General features: G+C 50.5%; 4 protein-coding genes across 4 annotated transcripts; 3 read left to right on the top strand and 1 right to left on the bottom strand.

Moving 5' to 3' along the window:
- Positions 1–813: 813 nt before the first annotated feature.
- On the top strand, positions 814–1,533 carry HO173_009447 (uncharacterized protein; the record flags this gene model as incomplete). The annotated part of the gene is made up of 2 exons (XM_037311337.1): positions 814–1,247; positions 1,302–1,533. The coding sequence occupies 2 exons, from the start codon at positions 814–816 to the stop codon at positions 1,531–1,533; spliced, it is 666 nt and encodes a 221-aa protein (XP_037161771.1).
- A 64-nt stretch (positions 1,534–1,597) lies between these two features.
- On the top strand, positions 1,598–3,724 carry HO173_009448 (uncharacterized protein; the record flags this gene model as incomplete). Its single annotated transcript, XM_037311338.1, has 1 exon — positions 1,598–3,724. The coding sequence occupies one exon, from the start codon at positions 1,598–1,600 to the stop codon at positions 3,722–3,724; it is 2,127 nt and encodes a 708-aa protein (XP_037161772.1).
- Positions 3,725–6,612: 2,888 nt separating this feature from the next.
- HO173_009449 (uncharacterized protein) lies at positions 6,613–8,109 on the top strand (the record flags this gene model as incomplete). Its single annotated transcript, XM_037311339.1, has 3 exons — positions 6,613–6,633; positions 6,693–6,815; positions 6,910–8,109. 3 exons carry the CDS (start codon positions 6,613–6,615, stop codon positions 8,107–8,109), a joined length of 1,344 nt encoding a protein of 447 aa, XP_037161773.1.
- Positions 8,110–8,853: 744 nt separating this feature from the next.
- On the bottom strand, positions 8,854–19,778 carry HO173_009450 (uncharacterized protein; the record flags this gene model as incomplete). Its single annotated transcript, XM_037311340.1, has 11 exons — positions 8,854–9,593; positions 9,643–9,649; positions 9,723–12,847; positions 13,781–14,212; positions 14,265–14,660; positions 14,714–14,733; positions 15,480–15,501; positions 15,553–17,365; positions 17,484–18,973; positions 19,026–19,528; positions 19,591–19,778. 11 exons carry the CDS (start codon positions 19,776–19,778, stop codon positions 8,854–8,856), a joined length of 8,736 nt encoding a protein of 2,911 aa, XP_037161774.1.
- Between the last annotated feature and the right edge of the window lie 438 nt (positions 19,779–20,216).

Raw genomic sequence — 20,216 nt, forward strand, 5'->3', positions numbered from 1 at the left:
TCTGTGCCCCCAAGCATTCTGGTCTCATTGCCATACAGCTCTGTATCTGCGTCCTCTCCATGAAGAATCGGTGTGGATTCCTCTCGAGGTCTTCTGGATGCTGTCCATTCCCAGCCGCCAGCTGAATGGCCAAGTTTCCTGAGGTTGGACCGGTTGGACCTAGCTGTGAACATAATTATTTAGTTTTGGAAAAGGTGGGTTACGAATGGAGTAAGAAGTCGACCGTGCCTTACTGTCGGACATCCCTGGACACTTGGAGATCAGGCCCCTCGCACGCAATCAATACACATATGTATGTGCTAGAGCCGCTAAGGCGGCGGTGGATAGAGGAACTCAATCGCAGGTTGACATAGATTTAGAGAAGGAGCACAAGTAATGTGTTGGGACTGGCAGCGACTTTTTTCAAGTAGCCTCATATACCTGGTCCGTACCTACGAGTCAAGTACGTACCTTATGAAGTAGACAGGCAAGTATCAAAGCTACTTGGCTAACTCCAATAGGACTAGCATGATGAATAGGGCGGCTTACCTAATCGTTTGGAAAGGCAGCTGCCGCCCCCACATCGTGCTGCTGGCCTGATTATCCAAGTAAGGTAGCCGTGTTGACTAAACCGTAAGGCTGAAGACCAGCCCCAAATCCGCTCATTCAACAATATAACAACCATACACTGTCATTGTTGGCCAAGCGATGCTTACTTCTAAGGCTTTATAGCTGGTTACTTTATACTTGTCTTACTTGTAATCTATAATTTATAAGTTAAAGATCAGACGGACTCACCTAAATGCCTGTGGTGGACAGAGACCTTCTCTTGCAATGCTTGACCCTTTGACCGCCTTAAGTATCGCGAGCTCTGTCATCCAGATCGTCGACTTCGGATGTAAGCTAGTTTCACAAAGTCAAGAGATATACTATTCCGCCAATGGCGCGACAAAAGATAATGTGACAAGTGGCGAGATTACTAAGGATATCAACCTCCTATACAAGGATCTAACCAGTAAGGACCAAAACTTCCAAATGCTAGACGACGATGACAGAGCACTTGGAAAGCTCGTCGGTTCATGCATGCGAGAAGTAGAAGCATTGATGAACCTCCTGGCGGAGTTGGAGGTGCCGCCAGATGCAACGCAATGGAAAAGCTTCAAGAACGCCATCAAAAGTGCACGAAAGAAAGGAAAGGTCAAGGATATTGAGACACGATTGCTCAAGATACAGAAGCAGATTGATTCTCGATTACAAGTAATGATGACGTACGTATCGCCAAATTTGTGATACAGTTTACTCGACTAACTCCTTCGCTTTAGCAACCAGCAGTCTGAACTATCCAAGCGAATGAACCACATCTCCAAGGAGCATACCCTAATGCAGATCGAGAGCGTTCACCACATGGAGCAGCTAAAGGCTGACATTCGGAGATACGCCGCGCGACAGGCCGATGACAGCAATCGCGCCCAGATCCTAATTCAGAAACTCGGCGACCTGGCCGAAGAAGGTCACAGAGTGGCGAATGAAGAAAAAAGTCCTCAAGAGCCTTGAGTTCACCGAGTGGAAGCGGAGATTCAATGATGTTCACAAAGCTCACACGCAGACTTTCGATTGGATGTTGGAAGACTCCAAGGACCCTGCCATACCACCCACAGGCTTCAAAGAGTGGCTCCAAGATAAAAATGGTATCTATTGGATCTCTGGGAAAGCAGGGTCTGGGAAATCCACTCTCATGAAGTTCCTCGCCGAGAATGCACGCGTTAGCCACTATCTCCAAGATTGGGCGGGTCTTTCTGCAAAACCTGTATTGATCTCCTGGTTTTTCTGGGCTGTTGGATCGGCTATGCAGAAGTCCAAAGAAGGTCTCTTTCAGTCGCTGCTATTCCAGATTCTGAGACGATGCCCTAATCTCATTCCGATTGTCTGCGAAAGTCGATGGCAAGAAGATAGTGCATACGGCGAAGAGAGCGATCCATGGACCCTTGAGGAACTCGACGCTGCTTTTGTCATCATATCAAACCAGCCCACGCCCGGGATACTGTTCTGCATGTTCATTGATGGCTTGGACGAATATGATGGACGACCCACCGAAATTATAGACAGGCTCCAACTTTTGGCAAAAGCTGAAAACATCAAAATGTGTCTCGCCAGTCGTCCTTGGACTCCATTCAGGACAGCTTTCGCTGAAGGGAACTGTGATGGCTCACTTCTGCTCGAAAGACATACGAAGCGTGATATCGAGCGCTTCGTGAAGGATATACTAGAGAAAGATAAAAGATTCACCCAAGCAGAGCGAATAGACAAGAAATATGGTTTGTTTGTCCATGAAGTGATTGAAAGAGCCCTCGGTGTATTCTTATGGGTGTTCTTGGTAGTCAATCAGCTCTTGAAAGGATTGGGAGAGCGGAACAAACTAGAAGACCTCCAAGCAAAACTCGACACAATGCCGAAAGACTTGGAATCTTATTTCAAGCAAATATTCGATGGAATTGACACAGCACACCGGACGGAATCTGCCAAGGTGTTCCTTCTGACGACCCATGCTGTGCAGCCACTCTCTGTTGCCTGCTATCGCTATCTCGAGAAAGAGCATCGCGAACCGGGCTACGCGCTTGAAGCGGTGATCGAGCCGATGTCCCCAGAACAACTGACGCTCGTACACGAGGATGTTAGGGATCGGATCAATTTCCTGTGCAAAGACTTGCTCGAGGTGAATGAGACCCTTACCGACCAAAGGCTTGATTATCAAGTGGACTTCCTCCATAGAACTGTAAGCGATTTTCTCATGGAAAAGGACATGTACCAAGACCTGGTTCAACGCGCGACCGACAACAACACAGCCAAATGGGATGCTCATCAAGCACTCTGCTACGTAGAGCTGGCCAGAGCGAAGAGCTTGCCTCTCAAACATGGCATTCAAAACCGACTCAACGTGGTGTTTTCTCTCGTTGACACACTCATGTTCTATGCCCACGAAGTTGAAATAGAGCAGAAAGCGCCACAGACCAAATTACTAGAACAACTCGATCGAGTCATCTCGGACTACGCTGATAACGGTATGGTCTATCACTGGACAAATGCTCGCGATCCACCAAGAGGCTTGTACTTCGACGAATACAACTACAACAGCTTTCTCGCGTTGGCAGTTCAGAGTCGCCTAGGCTTGTATGTCAAGGAGAAGCTCGATAGCAAACCTAACCTTCTGCGCGCCAAAAGTGGCCGCCCGTTTCTGGATTACGCATTGCGACCCAATATTGTAACCCCGACTAGACTTCCGCAACTTGTGGAGTTTATCGATTTCGACATGGTTCGCTTGCTTCTGGACAAGGGAGCCAACCCCAACGAAAAGGTATCGATTTACGGCAACATCACCGTCTGGGCGCTTTTCCTGCTCTCATGCTACGAGAAAAAGGATATCAAAAGTTCCCAAGCCAAAGAAACCTGGTTCAAAGCGGCGGAGTTGATGATCAGAAAAGGCGCTGATAGGAAGCTGAAGCTTGAGACTACGCGGCGAGAAAAAATGGCGAACCACTTAGAGGCGGAGGCGGCTGCGCTGGTGAAGACGGCAAAGTATCGAAGAGTGGTCACTCGAGGAGGGATTATTGAAGTAGACGTCCCAGTGGAGCTCACGGCTGTGAGTATCTTGAGGGAGATCTTCGGCGATGGCAAGATTGCGGAGATAGAGGCTATTGTACCCGAGACAACGAGCTGGAGTGTGTGGAACTTGATACCCTGGACTTGACTTCACGACCTGCTTATGAAGGTGGAGGTTAAACAACATGCCATTTCCGTTGAACTGACGACGTTCTCCTCGGTTCGATCGGCACACGGCCAAAGGAGTCAGCAACTTCGATCTAATGGCTTAGCGTCGCTATTTGATGATGACGAGCCAGAGCCATAGCCAGATACCTGATCTCTGAGCAGGCTTCGTCCATTGATGCTAACGAGATCATCCGAACGCTGGAAAGTTTGACAAAATTCGATTGGGACTTCCATGAGCTCAGGGGTGGGCGGTTGATGAGAGGACTGATTGTCATACCTACTGGTAAGCCATTATTTAGTGGGCAAATCCAACGCTTCGGTCTCCGATTCCAAAATCTCCTCTTCACGCCAACACGCCCCGACTAGCACATGGATGGAGCTTCAGCTCCAGTTCTCAGTGGTGAATCACGAAGTGTGAGTCCCTTCATACTGGAAGTGACAAGCCTTGAAAACATGAATCACCATCAGTCACCCTCACACCAGATTCACACGGGTCGCGGTAATCCAGTCCACAGTCCGACCTTCTGCTTCGTCAACGAGTTTCTCGCCTAAAATCCGAGTTACAACACCGTGGGTGGTCAATTCACACGGTTTCACTTTTGACTTGGTGATCAAAACCTCAGTCATATTGGAATCAGAATCAGAGCACCACGCTTCCGTCGATGTCTAAGACTCGGTCGTGTTAAAGTGGACTCTGGATGCCTTATCCTTGACATCCAAATCAGAAGGTAAATCCCGCGCTATCATCCCACCATAGGAGCTCGATGAGTTGGCTGATAAGAGAAGGTCTATCGGAGACCTCAACACAAAGCCAAATGGCCGAAACAGCCAGGTTTTCTGTTCTTGCGGCTACCGACTGAAAACAGCCTTATCGTCTAGCACAGACCACTATTCAGAAAGCTTTGCTGCTGCGCAAGACCTGCCCGTGTCAGACCAGGTACCATTGCTATCACGCGGATGAGCTGGTCGACATAAGAGAATGGAGATGCAGTAAAAGTCATGCATAGAGGGCGAACATTCCGAACGAAGCTGTTGAAGGTCTACAGTTTCCGGCGCGTTGCCAGAATAAAGTGACAATGGTTACGAACTTTTCCTGAATCTCGTCAATTTACCTGCAAGGGTTTTTTCTTCTATGCGTTTAGTCCTCTTGATTCGACATGGTCTGATAACAAAAGCCGATTTATTCTGGTCGATACCCACAAAAGTATGCGCAAATGAAAAGGAAGAGAGCTTTCTCCTCCTAGGATTTGGAGAGTTTGCAATTCCCTCTGTGCATGACTTCTGCTATACTCTCTTACTACTTACCCGATTTCCGGTAGCTGTTGGATGCGAGCGAGTAGCTCCAACGGTATGGCGTCGAGGCGGCAAGGTCTTGATCGATATATCGAGTGTGCCGCGTAGCACCATGGGCGCTGTCAGTGTTCCAATAACAGGCTAACTTTACGATGGATATCAAATTCTCGATCGTTCTTCCCTACCAGATGGGATTCGAGACTCTTCTCCTTCGAAAACTTGTCTTCTGAGTCCTTCAAACGGTCAGGACTTCGATTCGCCAGTATCCCAGCCTTTCAGCAAACTCAACGATACTGTGACTGCAACCCGAAGCCGTGACCGATGCGATTTTCCCTCCTTGAGTCGACCTGTCGAATTTCGTCGCTGGGCGTTCCAGCACCTGTTCTTTGTTTTCAACCCCGAGTGGAGGTTGTCAGTAAATGTGTTGTTGATGACAGCTGGAGTCGATGAGGTTCTATGTCATCCATCAAGCTAGTCGCCGAATAAGCGAGGAAAGCAGTGCCGGATGCTACAACGAGAGGCATCTGGTTATTGACCTTTGTACATATATACCACTTGATGGCGCCCAAGATTGCTTCGGTAATAGACATATATGTATACCACAGGCGTGGCAGAACGTTGTGCGTCCTCACTCCACCCGGCTACTACTCTCGGTAGTTTCTCCACGGTGTAGAGAACGTTGGGGAAAGCTTTGGGCGGAAGTGGGGGCCCCAATTGCAATACATTATCATCGATTCCACATCATCTCAAGACTGCGGTCCACAAGAAGCATTCGTACTGTGATGTTTTCTCTTGTGTCCCGCTCTTCTCGACACAATTCCCGTCATCAGGTATTTAAAATTTCTTGGACTGAAGCCCTAATTTGACGGTGAAACAATAATTCCAGCACATCAGACCGACACCTTTTTTGACTCCGAGTCTCCCGATTGTTGGCCGTCTGATATGTTTTGATCTACCGCGACTGTCACTTTTGGCGGAGTCTCGCAGTCCAGGAAAAGCATGTGATTGGCGTGCTGCCCGAAAATGTCGCATTTGCAGCTGTTCGAGTCCCAAAAATATTGAGACTGCTGAGTATGAGTCGCAGATCTTTTCTTTGTCGAATTCAGTGCCTGGGTTGGGTTCATTCGACCGGGGTATCAGCTGTGTTTAGAACCGAACGAGGCTGTTACTGGGTAGGCTTTTTAAAACTGTTATTTTTCTGGCAGCTTGCCTGGAGCTTTGCACAAGTGATCATCACAAGAGAGCGTAGGATACTGCCAAACGATGCTGCGTGGGGCCTTTCTGAGACTAGCGAGGCGAGGGCGCGTTGATAGTCACGCCAAGTCTATTATTAGATGTACCCAAGCTACGCGTATAATTGAGCAGGTCATCGTTGCCGAGCGGCAAGCAAGGGTCCTCGGTCACAGGCCACAAAAATAGTAAACAATTGCGCCCTGCCTGGAATACGAGAACCACTTCCAACTGATGCCGTTGCCACCATCCCCTCTCCGCTCTCTTCTTACTGCTAGACACCACCATTCTATCGCCTCAAAATTTGTATCGCGACGGTAGCGGCGCTGCTGCTCAATCACCCTCATGGTGTCCTTCTCCTGCGAGGTACCCATGCCCCTTGACTGGGCTTCACTACACATGCTAACGTTGGTGGCTTATTGCAGGCTTGCGGAGATGTCCTCACCAAGAAGAAGCTCGACGCTCATCACCGCCAGTGTCAGGGTTCCTCATTTACTTGCCTGGATTGCATGACGCATTTTCGCGGAACGGATTTTAGGACTCATACCGTATGTCAATCCCGTCGCATAGCCTACAATAGATGCCTGTTCGCCTGGCCCCAACTCGCAACCGAATCTGCTAACTCCCCCTCCATTCGATTAGTCCTGCGTGTCCGAAGACCAAAAATACCAGGGAACGTTGTACAAAGAGAAGCCGGCGAAAAAGGCCAAGAAGTCGGTCAAGATATCAGAGCCTACATCACACGCCCCGCGCAAAGCCTACGTAGAAGATGCTCTAGACGAAGAGACAGGCAACGCCGTCTCCATCGTCAACGCTCCTCCTGCTGCTCCCACCCCACCTTCTGCTATCCCTTCTACACAGGATCAACATATCAACGTCTTCGACTTCCTCGTCTCGGGCGACACCCCTAATGCCTCGAAGACTAATATTGAAGGTATGAACGATTCTATAAAAATGGTGGAGCAATCGCCATCAATCCTTGGGAATGGCCATCAGGGAGCAGGACTAGGGATCTACGACGAAGCCTACGACAAACTTGGCTTCACATACGGTTCTGAGCCAATACCCGTTGCGAAAGAGAGGTTCAAGGTCGAGTACTTGACCCCGGCACCAAAGTCGGTATATATGCAAAACCCGAGCACGGACTCGGTGTACAATCTAGAGGATTCGGAGAGAAGATCAACGGACAAGAAGCGCAAACGTGTTCACGCCGAAGAGCTAGAATTCACTGCAGCTCGACGTCCCAGCCATGAATCAGACCACATCATGGCCGACGCACCACCACCAATACTACACTCTGGTCTCACAGGCGGTCTTGGCCGCCTGCTTACAAAATCCAAATTTCCACCGAGGTCTGAGCTCTCGAACGGTGGCCGCGACCCACCCAGCCCAGTGAAGCGGACAATAAAGCCAGCCGCCAAGGAGAAAGATCGGGGCCGAAAAGCAGAATCGGTCCTGGTCAAGGTCCGCAAAAGGCGGAGCTCAGACGAGTCTCGACCGCGCAAGCAGCGTCGCTCACATCACGAGTCAGATCGACATAGCCAACACAGCCACCACGATCGCCCCAAGCGCAAAGCGATCGAATACCACACCCAAACCGATCCCGATGACTCCCAGCAACAGCTCGTACTCTTCAAGACCAGAGCAGAACTGTTCACGTCATTCGTGACCAAGGGTCCCGAAAGCGAGCAGGGTTATAGCTTGCACAAGGCGCTGAAAAGGTATCACCGTGAGAGAGGAGAGGAAGGGCTGGGTCTGGAGAAGGCGGATGAGGAGAAGGAGCTGTTCAAGGCGCTGAGGCTGAGGAGGAACGACAAGGGGGAGATTGTGGTTTTCTTCTGATCGATGCCATAGGGGGAACTTCCGACGAAGATTGTATGATCACGTGACGGTAGCATGATACCCAGAGCGCGGCGTTGGGGTATGTTAGATTATTTGTCCGACATGGGCATGAATGCTTCCAGACCTTTTTTATGCTCATAGAATATCATGATGATTATCCATTAATAAATTTCCCAAAGGTCTATGACCCTATGCACCTTCTTATTCTCCCTGACAATGCTCCCTCTTGGCCGCTAGACCCTAGGAGCTCACCTATTACGGGAATAATGTCAGGCTGAAAGGGGCACTAAATATGCAACAAGGCTCAGAGTCGACTTGAGGTTTCCAATCTCACCCAACAAGTGGGCCCTCCAAAGATGCAACCAGCTCACACTCTTCCCCATTGCTTACATGCCAGTCATGATCATGGATTGGAAGCATCGCTAAAACGAACATCTCTGGACGCGCGCGTTGTCTCCTGGAGCGCGCACCTTCAGCAGTAAAGCAAATTTCTTCTTTCTTCAAACTGTACAAGCAATGACGGGACCGACTGCCTCGATTCTCAAGTTGAGCCAACTCATTGATTGATATTATCATTAACCTTAGCGATTAAAAAAGTAACCAAACTCCCAAACCAAACTCCCTTCCCAAGCGATGCAAACCCAACTCCCCCTCCCCCGAGCAATCGTTTGATAACATGAAAAAAAAAAACTGGTAAATAAACACATCCCCAAGCCCGCCGCCGAAAAAGCACGCCGAAGCAAATCACAGACCGATGCCCGCAACGACGGTATTGACCACCGGGACCAGCGCCACCGCCCCACCGCTCGTGCTCACCGCCACCGCGTTCGTCACCACGACCGTGGTGAACCCGGTCGGGGTCACCGCGACCGGCGTCGCGGAGACTGCGGCCACCGTGACCGTGACGAAGGTGCTCGGCGCCGTCGCCGTCACGCTGGGCAGGAGCTGGACCGTGCCGCCGAGCGTGGCTTGGATGAGTGAGTTCTGGATGGAGATTTCGAGACTGACGCAGGCTTCGTCGGGGCAGTTGTACGGTAGCAGGGTCGAGATCGGCGCGGTGGTTGCTGCCCCTAAGATGGGTAGGGCCGGGAGGAGTGTGATTGTGGGGAGGGTGTCGGTGGGCAGGATTGTGGGGACTGCGACTGTGGGGACGATGTCGGTGGTGAGGATGTCTGTAGAGATAACATCGGTAGGGAACATCGGTAGGGAGGACGTAGGATCTACTGTAGGGATGATGTCGGTGGAGAGGATGTCTGTAGAGATAACATCGGTGGGGACGACATCGGTAGGGACGACCGTAGGCACTATAACTGTAGGGATGATGTCGGTGGGGAGGATGTCTGTAGGGACAACATCGGTAGGGACGACCGTAGGCACTATAACTGTAGGGATGATGTCGGTGGTGAGGATGTCTGTAGGGATAACATCGGTAGGGAGGACAGTAGGAACTGCTACTGTAGGGATGATGTCGGTGGTGAGGATGTCTGTAGGATAATATCCGTAGGGACAACATCGGTAGGGAGGACAGTAGACACTGTAACTGTAGGGATGATGTCGGTGGGGAGGATGTCTGTAGGGACAACATCGGTAGGGAGGACAGTAGGAACTGCTACTGTAGGGATGATGTCGGTGGAGAGGATGTCTGTAGGGATAACATCGGTAGGGAGGACATCGGTAGGGACAACATCGGTAGGGAGGACAGTAGGAACTGCTACTGTAGGGATGATGTCGGTAGGGAGGACATCGGTAGGGAGGACATCGGTAGGGACAACATCGGTAGGGACAACATCGGTAGGAAGGACCATAGACACTGTAACTGTAGGGATGATGTCGGTGGGGAGGATGTCTGTAGGTAGCTCGGTAGGGAGGATATCGGTAGGGAGGACATCGGTGGGGAGGCCATCGGTAGGGAGAACATCGGTAGGGAGGATTCTGTTGGGATAATATCGGTAGGGAGGACAGTAGGAACTGCTACTGTAGGGATGATGTCGGTAGGGAGGATATCCGTAGGGACAACATCGGTAGGGACGACATCGGTAGGGACGACCGTGGGCACTGCAACTGTAGGGATGATGTCGGTGGGGAGGATGTCTGTAGGTACCGGTAGGGACAACATCGGTAGGGAGGACATCGGTAGGGACAACATCGGTAGGGAGGACAGTAGGAACTGCTACTGTAGGGATGATGTCGGTAGGGAGGACATCGGTAGGGAGGACATCGGTAGGGACAACATCGGTAGGGACAACATCGGTAGGAAGGACCATAGACACTGTAACTGTAGGGATGATGTCGGTAGGGAGGATATCGGTCGGGACAATATCGGTAGGGACAACATCGGTAGGGACAACATCGGTAGGGAGGACAGTAGGAACTGCTACTGTAGGGACAATATCGGTAGGGAGGACATCGGTAGGGAGGACATCGGTAGGGAGGACATCGGTAGGGAGGACATCGGTAGGGAGGACATCGGTAGGGAGGACATCGGTAGGGAGGACATCGGTAGGGAGGACAGTAGGAACTGCTACTGTAGGGATGATGTCGGTAGGGAGGATGTCTGTAGGGACAACATCGGTAGGGACGACCGTGGGCACTGCAACTGTAGGGATGATGTCGGTGGGGAGGATGTCTGTAGGTAGCGCGGTAGGGAGGATATCCGTAGGGACAATATCGGTCGGGACAATGTCGGTCGGGACAATATCCGTAGGGACAACATCGGTAGGGAGGACCGTAGGCACTGCAACTGTAGGGATAATGTCGGTAGGGGGGGATGTCTGTAGGTAGCGCGGTAGGGAGGACATCGGTAGGTAGGATATCTGTAGGTAGCACCGTAGGAAGAGCAGCTGTAGGGAGAATATCGGTGGGTAGGATATCAGTGGGAAGGATGTCGGTAGGGACAACATCGGTGGGACAACGTCGGTGGGGAGGATATCGGTAGGGAGCGCCGTGGGTATTGCGACTGTAGGGAGAATATCGGTAGGTAGGATATCTGTAGGTAGCACCGTAGGAAGAGCAGCTGTAGGGAGAATATCGGTGGGTAGGATATCGGTGGGAAGAGCAGCTGTAGGGAGAATATCCGTGGGAAGGATATCGGTGGGGAGGATATCTGTCGGTAGCACCGTAGGGAGAGCAGCTGTAGGGAGAATATCGGTGGGTAGGATATCGGTGGGAAGAGCAGCTGTAGGGAGAATATCCGTGGGAAGGATATCGGTGGGGAGGATATCTGTCGGTAGCACCGTAGGGAAGAGCAGCTGTAGGGAGAATATCCGTGGGAAGGATATCGGTGGGGAGGATATCTGTCGGTAGCACCGTGGGGAGAGCAGCTGTAGGTAGATTATCGGTAGGCAGGATATCTGTAGGAAGGATATCGGTAGGGAGAATATCGGTAGGTAATATATTGTAGGGAGCGCTGTAGGTATTGCCACTGTAGGTAGAATATCGGTAGGCAGGATACCTGTAGGGAGGACATTGGTAGGCAGGATATCTGTAGGAACGATATCGGTAGGCAGGATATTTGTAGGGACGATATCGGTAGGGAGAATATTGGTAGGTAAGATATCTGTAGGGAGGATATCGGTAGGTAGTACTGTAGGAATTGCAAGCGTAGGGAGGATATCGGTAGGTAGGATATTTGTAGGGAGGATATTCGTAGGTAGGATATCTGTAGGCAGGATATCGGTGGGGAGGATATCGGTGGGGAGAATATTGGTAGGGAGGATATCGGTAGGTAGGATATCGGTAGGGAGAATATTGGTAGGTAGGATGCCTGTAGGGAGGATATCGGTGGGGAGAATACCGGTAGGGAGAATATCGGTAGGTAGGATGCCTGTAGGGAGGATATCGGTAGGGAGAATATTGGTAGGTAGGATGCCTGTAGGGAGGATATCGGTGGGGAGAATACCGGTAGGGAGAATATCGGTAGGTAGGATGCCTGTAGGGAGGATATCGGTAGGTAGAATGTCTGTAGGCAGGATGCCTGTAGGGAGGATATCGGTGGGGAGAATATCGGTAGGTAGGATGCCTGTAGGGAGGATATCGGTAGGTAGAATGTCTGTAGGCAGGATGCCTGTAGGGAGGATATCGGTGGGGAGAATATCGGTAGGGAGGATATTGGTAGGGAGGATATCGGTAGGTAGGATGTCTGTAGGCAGGATGCCCGTAGGGAGGATATTGGTGGGGAGAATATCGGTGGGGAGAATATCGGTAGGTAGGATACCTGTAGGGAGGATATCGGTAGGTAGAATGTCTGTAGGTAGGATGCCTGTAGGGAGAATATCGGTAGGGAGGATGCCTGTAGGGAGGATATCGGTGGGGAGAATATCGGTAGGGAGGATATTGGTAGGGAGGATATCGGTAGGTAGGATGTCTGTAGGCAGGATGCCTGTAGGGAGGATATTGGTGGGGAGAATATCGGTGGGGAGAATATCGGTAGGTAGGATACCTGTAGGGAGGATATCGGTAGGTAGAAGATTTGTAGGTAGAAGATTTGTAGGTAGAAGATTTGTAGGTAGGATGCCTGTAGGGAGGATATTGGTAGGGAGAATATCGGTAGGTAGGATGCCTGTAGGGAGGATATCGGTGGGGAGAATATCGGTAGGGAGGATATTGGTAGGGAGGATATCGGTAGGTAGGATGTCTGTAGGTAGAAGATTCGTAGGTAGAAGATTTGTAGGTAGGATGCCTGTAGGGAGGATATCGGTAGGTAGGATGTCTGTAGGTAGAAGATTTGTAGGTAGGATACCTGTAGGGAGGATATTGGTAGGTAGGATGTCGTAGTGGAGAAGATTTGTAGGTAGAAGATTTGTAGGTAGGATGCTCTGGTAGGGAGAAGATTTGTAGGTAGAAGATTCGTAGGTAGGAGATTTGTAGGTAGAAGATTTGTAGGTAGGATGCCTGTAGGGAGAATATTGGTAGGGAGAATATCGGTAGGTAGGATGTCTGTAGGTAGAAGATTTGTAGGTAGAAGATTTGTAGGTAGAAGATTTGTAGGTAGGATGCCTGTAGGGAGAATATTGGTAGGTAGGATGATCTGTAGGTAGAAGATTTGTAGGTAGAAGATTTGTAGGTAGGATGCCTGTAGGGAGGATATTGGTAGGGAGAATATCGGTAGGTAGGATGTCTGTAGGTAGAAGATTTGTAGGTAGAAGATTTGTAGGTAGGATGCCTGTAGGGAGGATATTGGTAGGGAGAATATCGGTAGGTAGGATGCTTGTAGGGAGGATATTGGTAGGGAGAATATCGGTAGGTAGGATGTCTGTAGGCAGGATGCCTGTAGGGAGGATATTGGTAGGGAGAATATCGGTAGGTAGGATGTCTGTAGGCAGGATGCCTGTAGGGAGGATATTGGTAGGGAGAGCATCGGTAGGTAGATGCTGTAGGTAGGATGCCTGTAGAGAGGATATTGGTAGGGAGAATATTGGTAGGTAGGATGTCTGTAGTGGGCGCAGGACTGGTAGACGTAGAAATTGTGTGCCTAGAACTCGAGATCGCAGGACTCGTGGTCACCAATCTCGTAGTCACTGAACTCGTAGACGTGGCGCTCTTTGTTGTGGGCAACGCGTTCAGTCCCAAAGTCACGCTGGCTTGTACACCTAAGGACAATGACACACAGATCTCGTCTTGGAGAAACCGAAGTCAGCCTTTGCCATTGATGAAGTAGGAGATATAAGCTTACTACCGCAACCAAATGGCAAAGAACTAGTAGAGGCGGTGCCGGCCCCGGCCCGTCCTGCATTGGACTCAGACACACAAGCAAGATCAGTGCATCCGTAGGGTAGGGAACTGGTGCTCGATGCGGTCACCGACTGGGAGCTGGCAGGTGTGGAGCTTGTCGTGTTGGCGTAGTGGGAGAAAGATTGACGTGAAGACAAACTGATGGCCCCAGTAACAGAAGCTAACGAAGCTACCACGTTGGACAATCTTTGCGTTGTGGCCGTAGAAGTGCTAGAGGTGGAGGTGGAGGAGGAATACGCTGCTAAGGCTTTCTGAGCGCGTTTCAACATTTTCAGACCGCCGCAAAATTCGTCCTGATCGTCTTTGCAGGGTACATTGCACACGCTGTCGGCTCCGCGCGCCGGAGCTGCTACAATGGAATCTCCGCATGTGCCTTGCACTGTTGTCAGTGTTTACATCCTTCTCAAGGATTGGTAGTCACCCACAGTCAACGCCAGATTCCAATGAGAAGTAGGTCGAGCCCAGACAGAGCAGTCCACACTGGTCTACATCTCCAACGGTATAGCTGGCAGCGACGGGCTGTATGTACTGGCCTTCAAAACATCCCACGTACACGTACGTTGCCCCTGCTATGGCGATTCGACTGGGGATAGATACTAGACTATTGGTGGAGCTAGCAGTAGCTGTAAGGCTGTTCGTCGAACTTGGAGATGTTAGTATTGGGACAGAGGATGCTATACCTGAGCTTAAATCTGTTAAGGTAGGTGAGACAGAACTGCCGAGCCCGGCATTCGAGCCAATCGCAGTTGTGATACTACCTGAAGGTAAGGAGGTGGTAACAGGTACAACGACCTCGACCAAACTCGATGTAAGGAAGCAGACTTAGCACCTTTCTTAGCATGACCTCGATCCTTCGCTCCCGAGATCGACTTACCACTTTCTTCCTGAGCACTGCTGGTTGGAACATGTGTCAGTGCTACTAGAACCAATGGCAGAAACCAAAGACGGGCCATGTTACGCTCGGCGGTGTGAGGGATTGGGGTTAATGGGGCTGTAACTGACCAGTCAAAGCCACCATGACTCCGTCTATATCTTTTCGACAGATGGTTGTGATCGGACGAGAGGAATGAATCCTTTCGCGGGCCCGTGAAACATGTGGGAAGCGAGATCAATGAGATTAAGCGAGGTCAAGCGAGATCAAGCGAGGTGTTTCGTGGGTATCAACAGAAAAACAAACGCGTGGGGAAAAGCATCACGTTTTTATGGAATGGAATTTGAGGAAGGGTGAGACAACAGGTGAAAGAACCACCACGCAGTAGTCAGGGTAGGAACCACCTTTTAGCGAGCTGAAAGAACAGTGAACGACAGCAAGCAGTGATCGAGCATGACATTTGCTGCACGTTGGTTTTGATGCATTGAATGAAAAGGCGAATATAGTCTGCAGCTTTCTGATGCACACGATCGAACAATCCGGAATGTGGCGTAGATACAAGAAATATTGTCCCCTTGCTTCAACCAACAGGGTAGCGCTTAATTATCGAAACGGTGATTTCCTGACTTCTTCTGAACAAACACGCTGGGGGGTATCTCTTACTAAAAAAGATTCGAAACGATAACATTTGCACATTGAAGATGTTGACGATTCCACCTCCCGTGAACAATCAACGATGATATGTTTCTATTGCTGGGCAGGAACAAACTTGGATCGAACCGCATTTGCGACTATGCATTAGATCAGCAATTTGCGTAGTCATCAGGGTCTGCTTAACCTACGCTTCATCACTCCTCCCATACCCGGGTAAGGACGGAACTTCTTGTTGGAGCTAGCCTGACTGGGTGGCTCATCGACATCCTCGTCCTCGTCTGAACTGCTGCTGCTATCATCGCTATCGCTGCTTGACTTGTCAGATCCAGACTTTCCTACAGGCGAAGCGCTAAGTGGCTGCGATGAGGAAGTGTCCAATTTCGGATTCACCCCTGGTGTGACTGCTTGAGGGACTTTCTGGAGCTCCGAGAGACGAGGATACTTGTAGTAGGCAGGGCGGATACCGTTAGGAAGGCGTCCGGCATGGTCTAGCCCTTGATTGATGACCTTGCCATCTGCACCGCCGTTGGTGGTTGAAGAAGACTGTTTAACGCGAGGTCTTGGTATCGATTGCTGAGACTCGAGCTGCAACTGTTTATCCGCCGCTTGATCGACGTGCTTGCCATCACCATGCATTGAGATAGCGCTGCGTGAGCAAGTAGACAAGGCTTGGCTTGACTGCGAAGACGCTTTGCTTTGTAAGTAGCCTTCCGGTTGTTTTACCCCGACATTGACGGCCTTGCTGGACCCCTCCACAGTGACAGGTGCCAGCTTGCCATTCTTTGCCCCAGTCGGCGTCTTAGATGATGACGCTTGGAGTTGTACCCATGCGTCAGACTCCAACTCTGAATCCGAAGCTATACTGGAAGCGGAACCAGAGCTCAACGACAACGTTTCGGACAAAGCCAGGGCCGGGGATCGAGAGGTTGATTTCTGCAGAGACGTGGTGTTCAATTTAGATGTGGAGCGAGGGAGAGTAGCTGGAGCTGCTGTTCTGTGCTTTTCGACTCTGATGTTGCGGAGAACAGGGTCTAAAGCTACACCTGAAGATTTCACTTCCGCAGTCTTCTTTTCTTGAGAAGTTGTGACGGGGAAGATGGGCTTCCTTGCACTCGGCCCAGCTTCGGCATTGCCGGTCTGCCACACTGGTTCCTCTGAGGTGCTTGTATCTTCGCCAGATGAAAGAACTATCTCCTTCTCTGGCGCCCGCTTGGACATAATTGGAGGATCAACGGCACGACCCTTCTTCTTCTTCACCTCTCTGGTCACATTGAGCTTCGTCTGGACCTTCCCATTCTTGGCAGGAATTTTCGTGATTTTGCTGTCCGATGATTTCTTGGGAATGAGAGATTTCATGGGCGTTTCCGAAGGCGCGATGGATGCTGTTCTGGAAGGATTCTTCGGAGGATTTGTTGCGGATGATGACTTGGTGGCAAGCTCGTTGTTGATTCCTTTGAGAGACCTGGACTTCGAGGTCGGAGGAATGTACTCATTGAGCTTGGCCCGTGGCGGCACGTCGAAAGATACAGAAGACACAGACCGACGCAGCGCACTTGGAGTGTGTCGAAGGGCACTTCGAAGTGGCGCATCCATGTTCCCTGAAGATCGGCTGCTTGAAGGACTTGACCTCAAGGAACCCTCGTATGGAGAAGATTTGGTGACAGAACATCCGGGTATGACCGGCGTCATAGACCGCTTTCGACCTGCAATATTGGAGGATGCTGAAGGATCTGTTGAAGCTCGACTTCGCATCTCCGGAGAATCTCTCAGCGTCTGCACGTCTCCGTCTGCTAATTTTTTTAAACCTTGCTCCCTCAACGCCGTCGTCGTCTCTTGCGCTGTCCCGGCTCGATGGGCTCGATGCTTGGTGTCTTTGGAATCGATGTCTGCGGGCTTTTGGGGGTTCTCTCGTGCACGCTGTTCTTCGCGAGCTTTCTTCTCACGGTTCTTGCCTTGCGCTTCTCTGGTTTTCTCGTCGGCTTTTGCCTCATCAGCTTGTTTCTTGGCTGCCAGCTCTTTGAGCCTTGCCTTTTCCCTTTCCCCTTTCCTTTTCCTTTTCCTTTTCCTTTTCCTTCTTCTCTGCCTCAATTTGCTTGGCGCCTTCTGCTGCCAGCATCACTTTGTTAGCTTCTTCTGCTAACGCCGTCTCCTTGGTTTGCCGTTCGCGAGCCAGCTTCTCGGTGATCTTCTTTTCTTCTGCTAGTCGCGCTGCGTTCACCCTTTTCTCCTCAATGCGCTGGGCCTCCGCAAGCTCTTCCTCTTTTGCCTTTGCCTTCTTTGCCTGCGCTGACTCTTCAGCTCTGGCTTTCTTTTCTTTTGCTTCTCTTACGTCTGCTAGTCTTTCCTCGTTGGCTCTGCGCTCGGCTACCTCCTTCTTTGCCACGTTTTCCTTTTCCAAGGTATCTCGGGCTAGTTTCTTCTCTTCATCTTTCTTTTCTCTAATTCTCTTCTTCTCCTGTAGTTCTTCGGCTTCTTCAGCCAGTCGTTCTGCTTCTCGAGCGAAGCGATTGTCACCCGGATTGCGAACTACACCATTGGCATCATGATCTAAGCACACTGTTTCATCTGGTTTCTGCCCCTGGCTTGATACGTGATTGCCTCTTTGCTGGACAATTGATTCTGCTGTGCCATTGGCAGACTTATTGGAATCTTGCGACCAGGCAGTGTTAGCTTGAGATGAGGTCTGGGTCGCATCCACAAGGTCATTATGAACAGTAGTTTCTTTCGGTGTTTCTCGATCTAAGTTTGTTCGGTCATTATCGTAAGGCTCAGACTGTGCGTGCTCAAGAGGCTCGGCATCATGTTTGCCATGCCGCTTCGGAACATTCTGATCGCTCATGTTTTCATCCCTGGGGTCTCGTCTTGGCTTTTGGATTTTCTCGCACTGTGCTGGGCTGGTGACTTCACTTAGGGATATGGAAGCCCCATTCTTACGCGATTGCGGAAAAGTGGGCACGAGGAACTGGCCGTCTCTGCGATCTGCTCCTGCTTCGTCCGATTCCTTAGGCGATGTGAAGCTTGCGGCAGTCGTTTTGCTGGATTTGAGGCGCTTCGCACTTTGCATTTGCTGTTTTTCATGAAAGCTCTCAGTGTCTGATTCGATAGGGTCAAAGATGGGATCTGAGCTGCGCAAAGTTCTACTGCTGCTCCCGACGTTTTGTGCGTGTTCTGGTTCTGCTGTCGAGCGTAGGTGCCTAGGGGTTTGATTGACGTTGGCTGCCTTCTCCCCTATTTGCCTTACACCGATACCATGGTTCTTCGCATACTCGTCGACAATCTGCGGAATTGATACTGGTTGCAATGCCGAGCTGAAGATGAAGGGGGTCGTTGAAGGTTCTGGCGGATTTGCACTGGTAGTAGGCTGTTCGCCAGATGCATTGATTGTGCCCGCGGGTGGTACTTCATGAACCGACGCTCTGAGCTCTGGTGATTCTGATTTTGTGCTCTCACGATCGAGTTGCATAGCTCCTCCAAAAGCTCTGCCGACCGCTGTTGTTTCTCTGCCAAGTGGTGAGTCCGGTATCGCGGCGAGGTCGACCTCATTGCCAGGGATAGACTCTTGTGGACCGACAAGGGTAAGGGACGTTGGGGTACCGTACGGGTTTAAATCTGTATGCTAATTTAACAGTGCAAACAGGGAGATGCGACAACCAAGACGTACGCTTCTTTCCAGGCGATATCTGCGAGTCAAGGACCTGATGAATCGATTCCTGCGTCCCGGAAGTCTGAGATGAGTGATACAGCCCATCCCGCTGTCCCTCGCCCATTCTCAACGGCTGGTGGGCAGCGGATGTCCTGTTAAGCCTTGATTCGTACGTGCGCTGCCGCTTGGTTGCTGTCCCGAACGGCCTATCGGGCTCAGCATCCGACTCTTCGATACTTGGTATTTCACGATGTATGTTTCGTGAGTGCTGTGAAGGGTAGGACAGTGAAGATTGTTCAAAAGGCCGTTTGTGCGGTCTTGCGGATGAATCTGGGGCCAGCGAGGTAAAGCGTTGTAGAGTACCGAGTTCGACTGACTGGGGTGGATACCTGTGGACCTCCAGGATCGAATTTCGGATATTGCCGTCATTTCCTCTATCGTCAAAGAGGTCGCCAACGATTCGCTGCTCCAGATCCACAAAATCGCCGTAGGCAGTCTTGAGATATCGAATATTCAATGGCCTGGTTGATGGCGGACTCGAGTCAGCAGAGAAGGGAAGTGGGCTTTCCCTGGTGCGACTCACCCCATGGAACCCTCGAACATCCTTCCCCATGAAATGTAGATTTTATCGCAGACCTCCTGCATCGGAGTGTTTTCAGTGCATGGTTCGCACCACTTTACAGTCTCTTGACGCGTTTCAGCACTACTGAAGGGTGACGGGCGTGGCTGCTCCCAGGGCAGGACACAGATTTGAAGCCGTATGCGACTCATTTTGATAATATTTTAGAGCATACTTTTGAAGCTGCAGGCGAAGATGTGATGTAAGAATTCAATTGAAGCTGTGAGAAAGGGATAAGAGTCTAAGGGTGAGGGTGAACTTCTGTACGCGATTTTGTCAAAGCTCACTTTTAAGGTACCTAAGTAAGGTACTTCATTTGAACGGTTCGGCCCGCCGTTTGATCCGCAAGTTTTAGCCTCGGCGTTAAGATCTCCCCTCCGAGCCTTCCGAGCCTTCCGAGCCTTCCAAGAGTTGGAGTTGACTATGCAATCTCATTGCTTGCTATTGCTGGCAAGCCATTGTTGTGGAAACGGATGCGTTCACTTGATAAAATTCGCTGCTCAGAGTAATACGGGGCCCAATGGTAATCATAACAGATGATGTGTTGCTAGATATTCTCAAAATGTCTATAAACAAGCGATCAAGTAATG

The sequence above is a fragment of the Letharia columbiana genome (genome assembly GCF_014066305.1).
Source record: "Letharia columbiana isolate WasteWater2 chromosome Unknown Sc0000040_s0, whole genome shotgun sequence".
In the NCBI taxonomy this organism is placed as follows: domain Eukaryota; kingdom Fungi; phylum Ascomycota; class Lecanoromycetes; order Lecanorales; family Parmeliaceae; genus Letharia; species Letharia columbiana.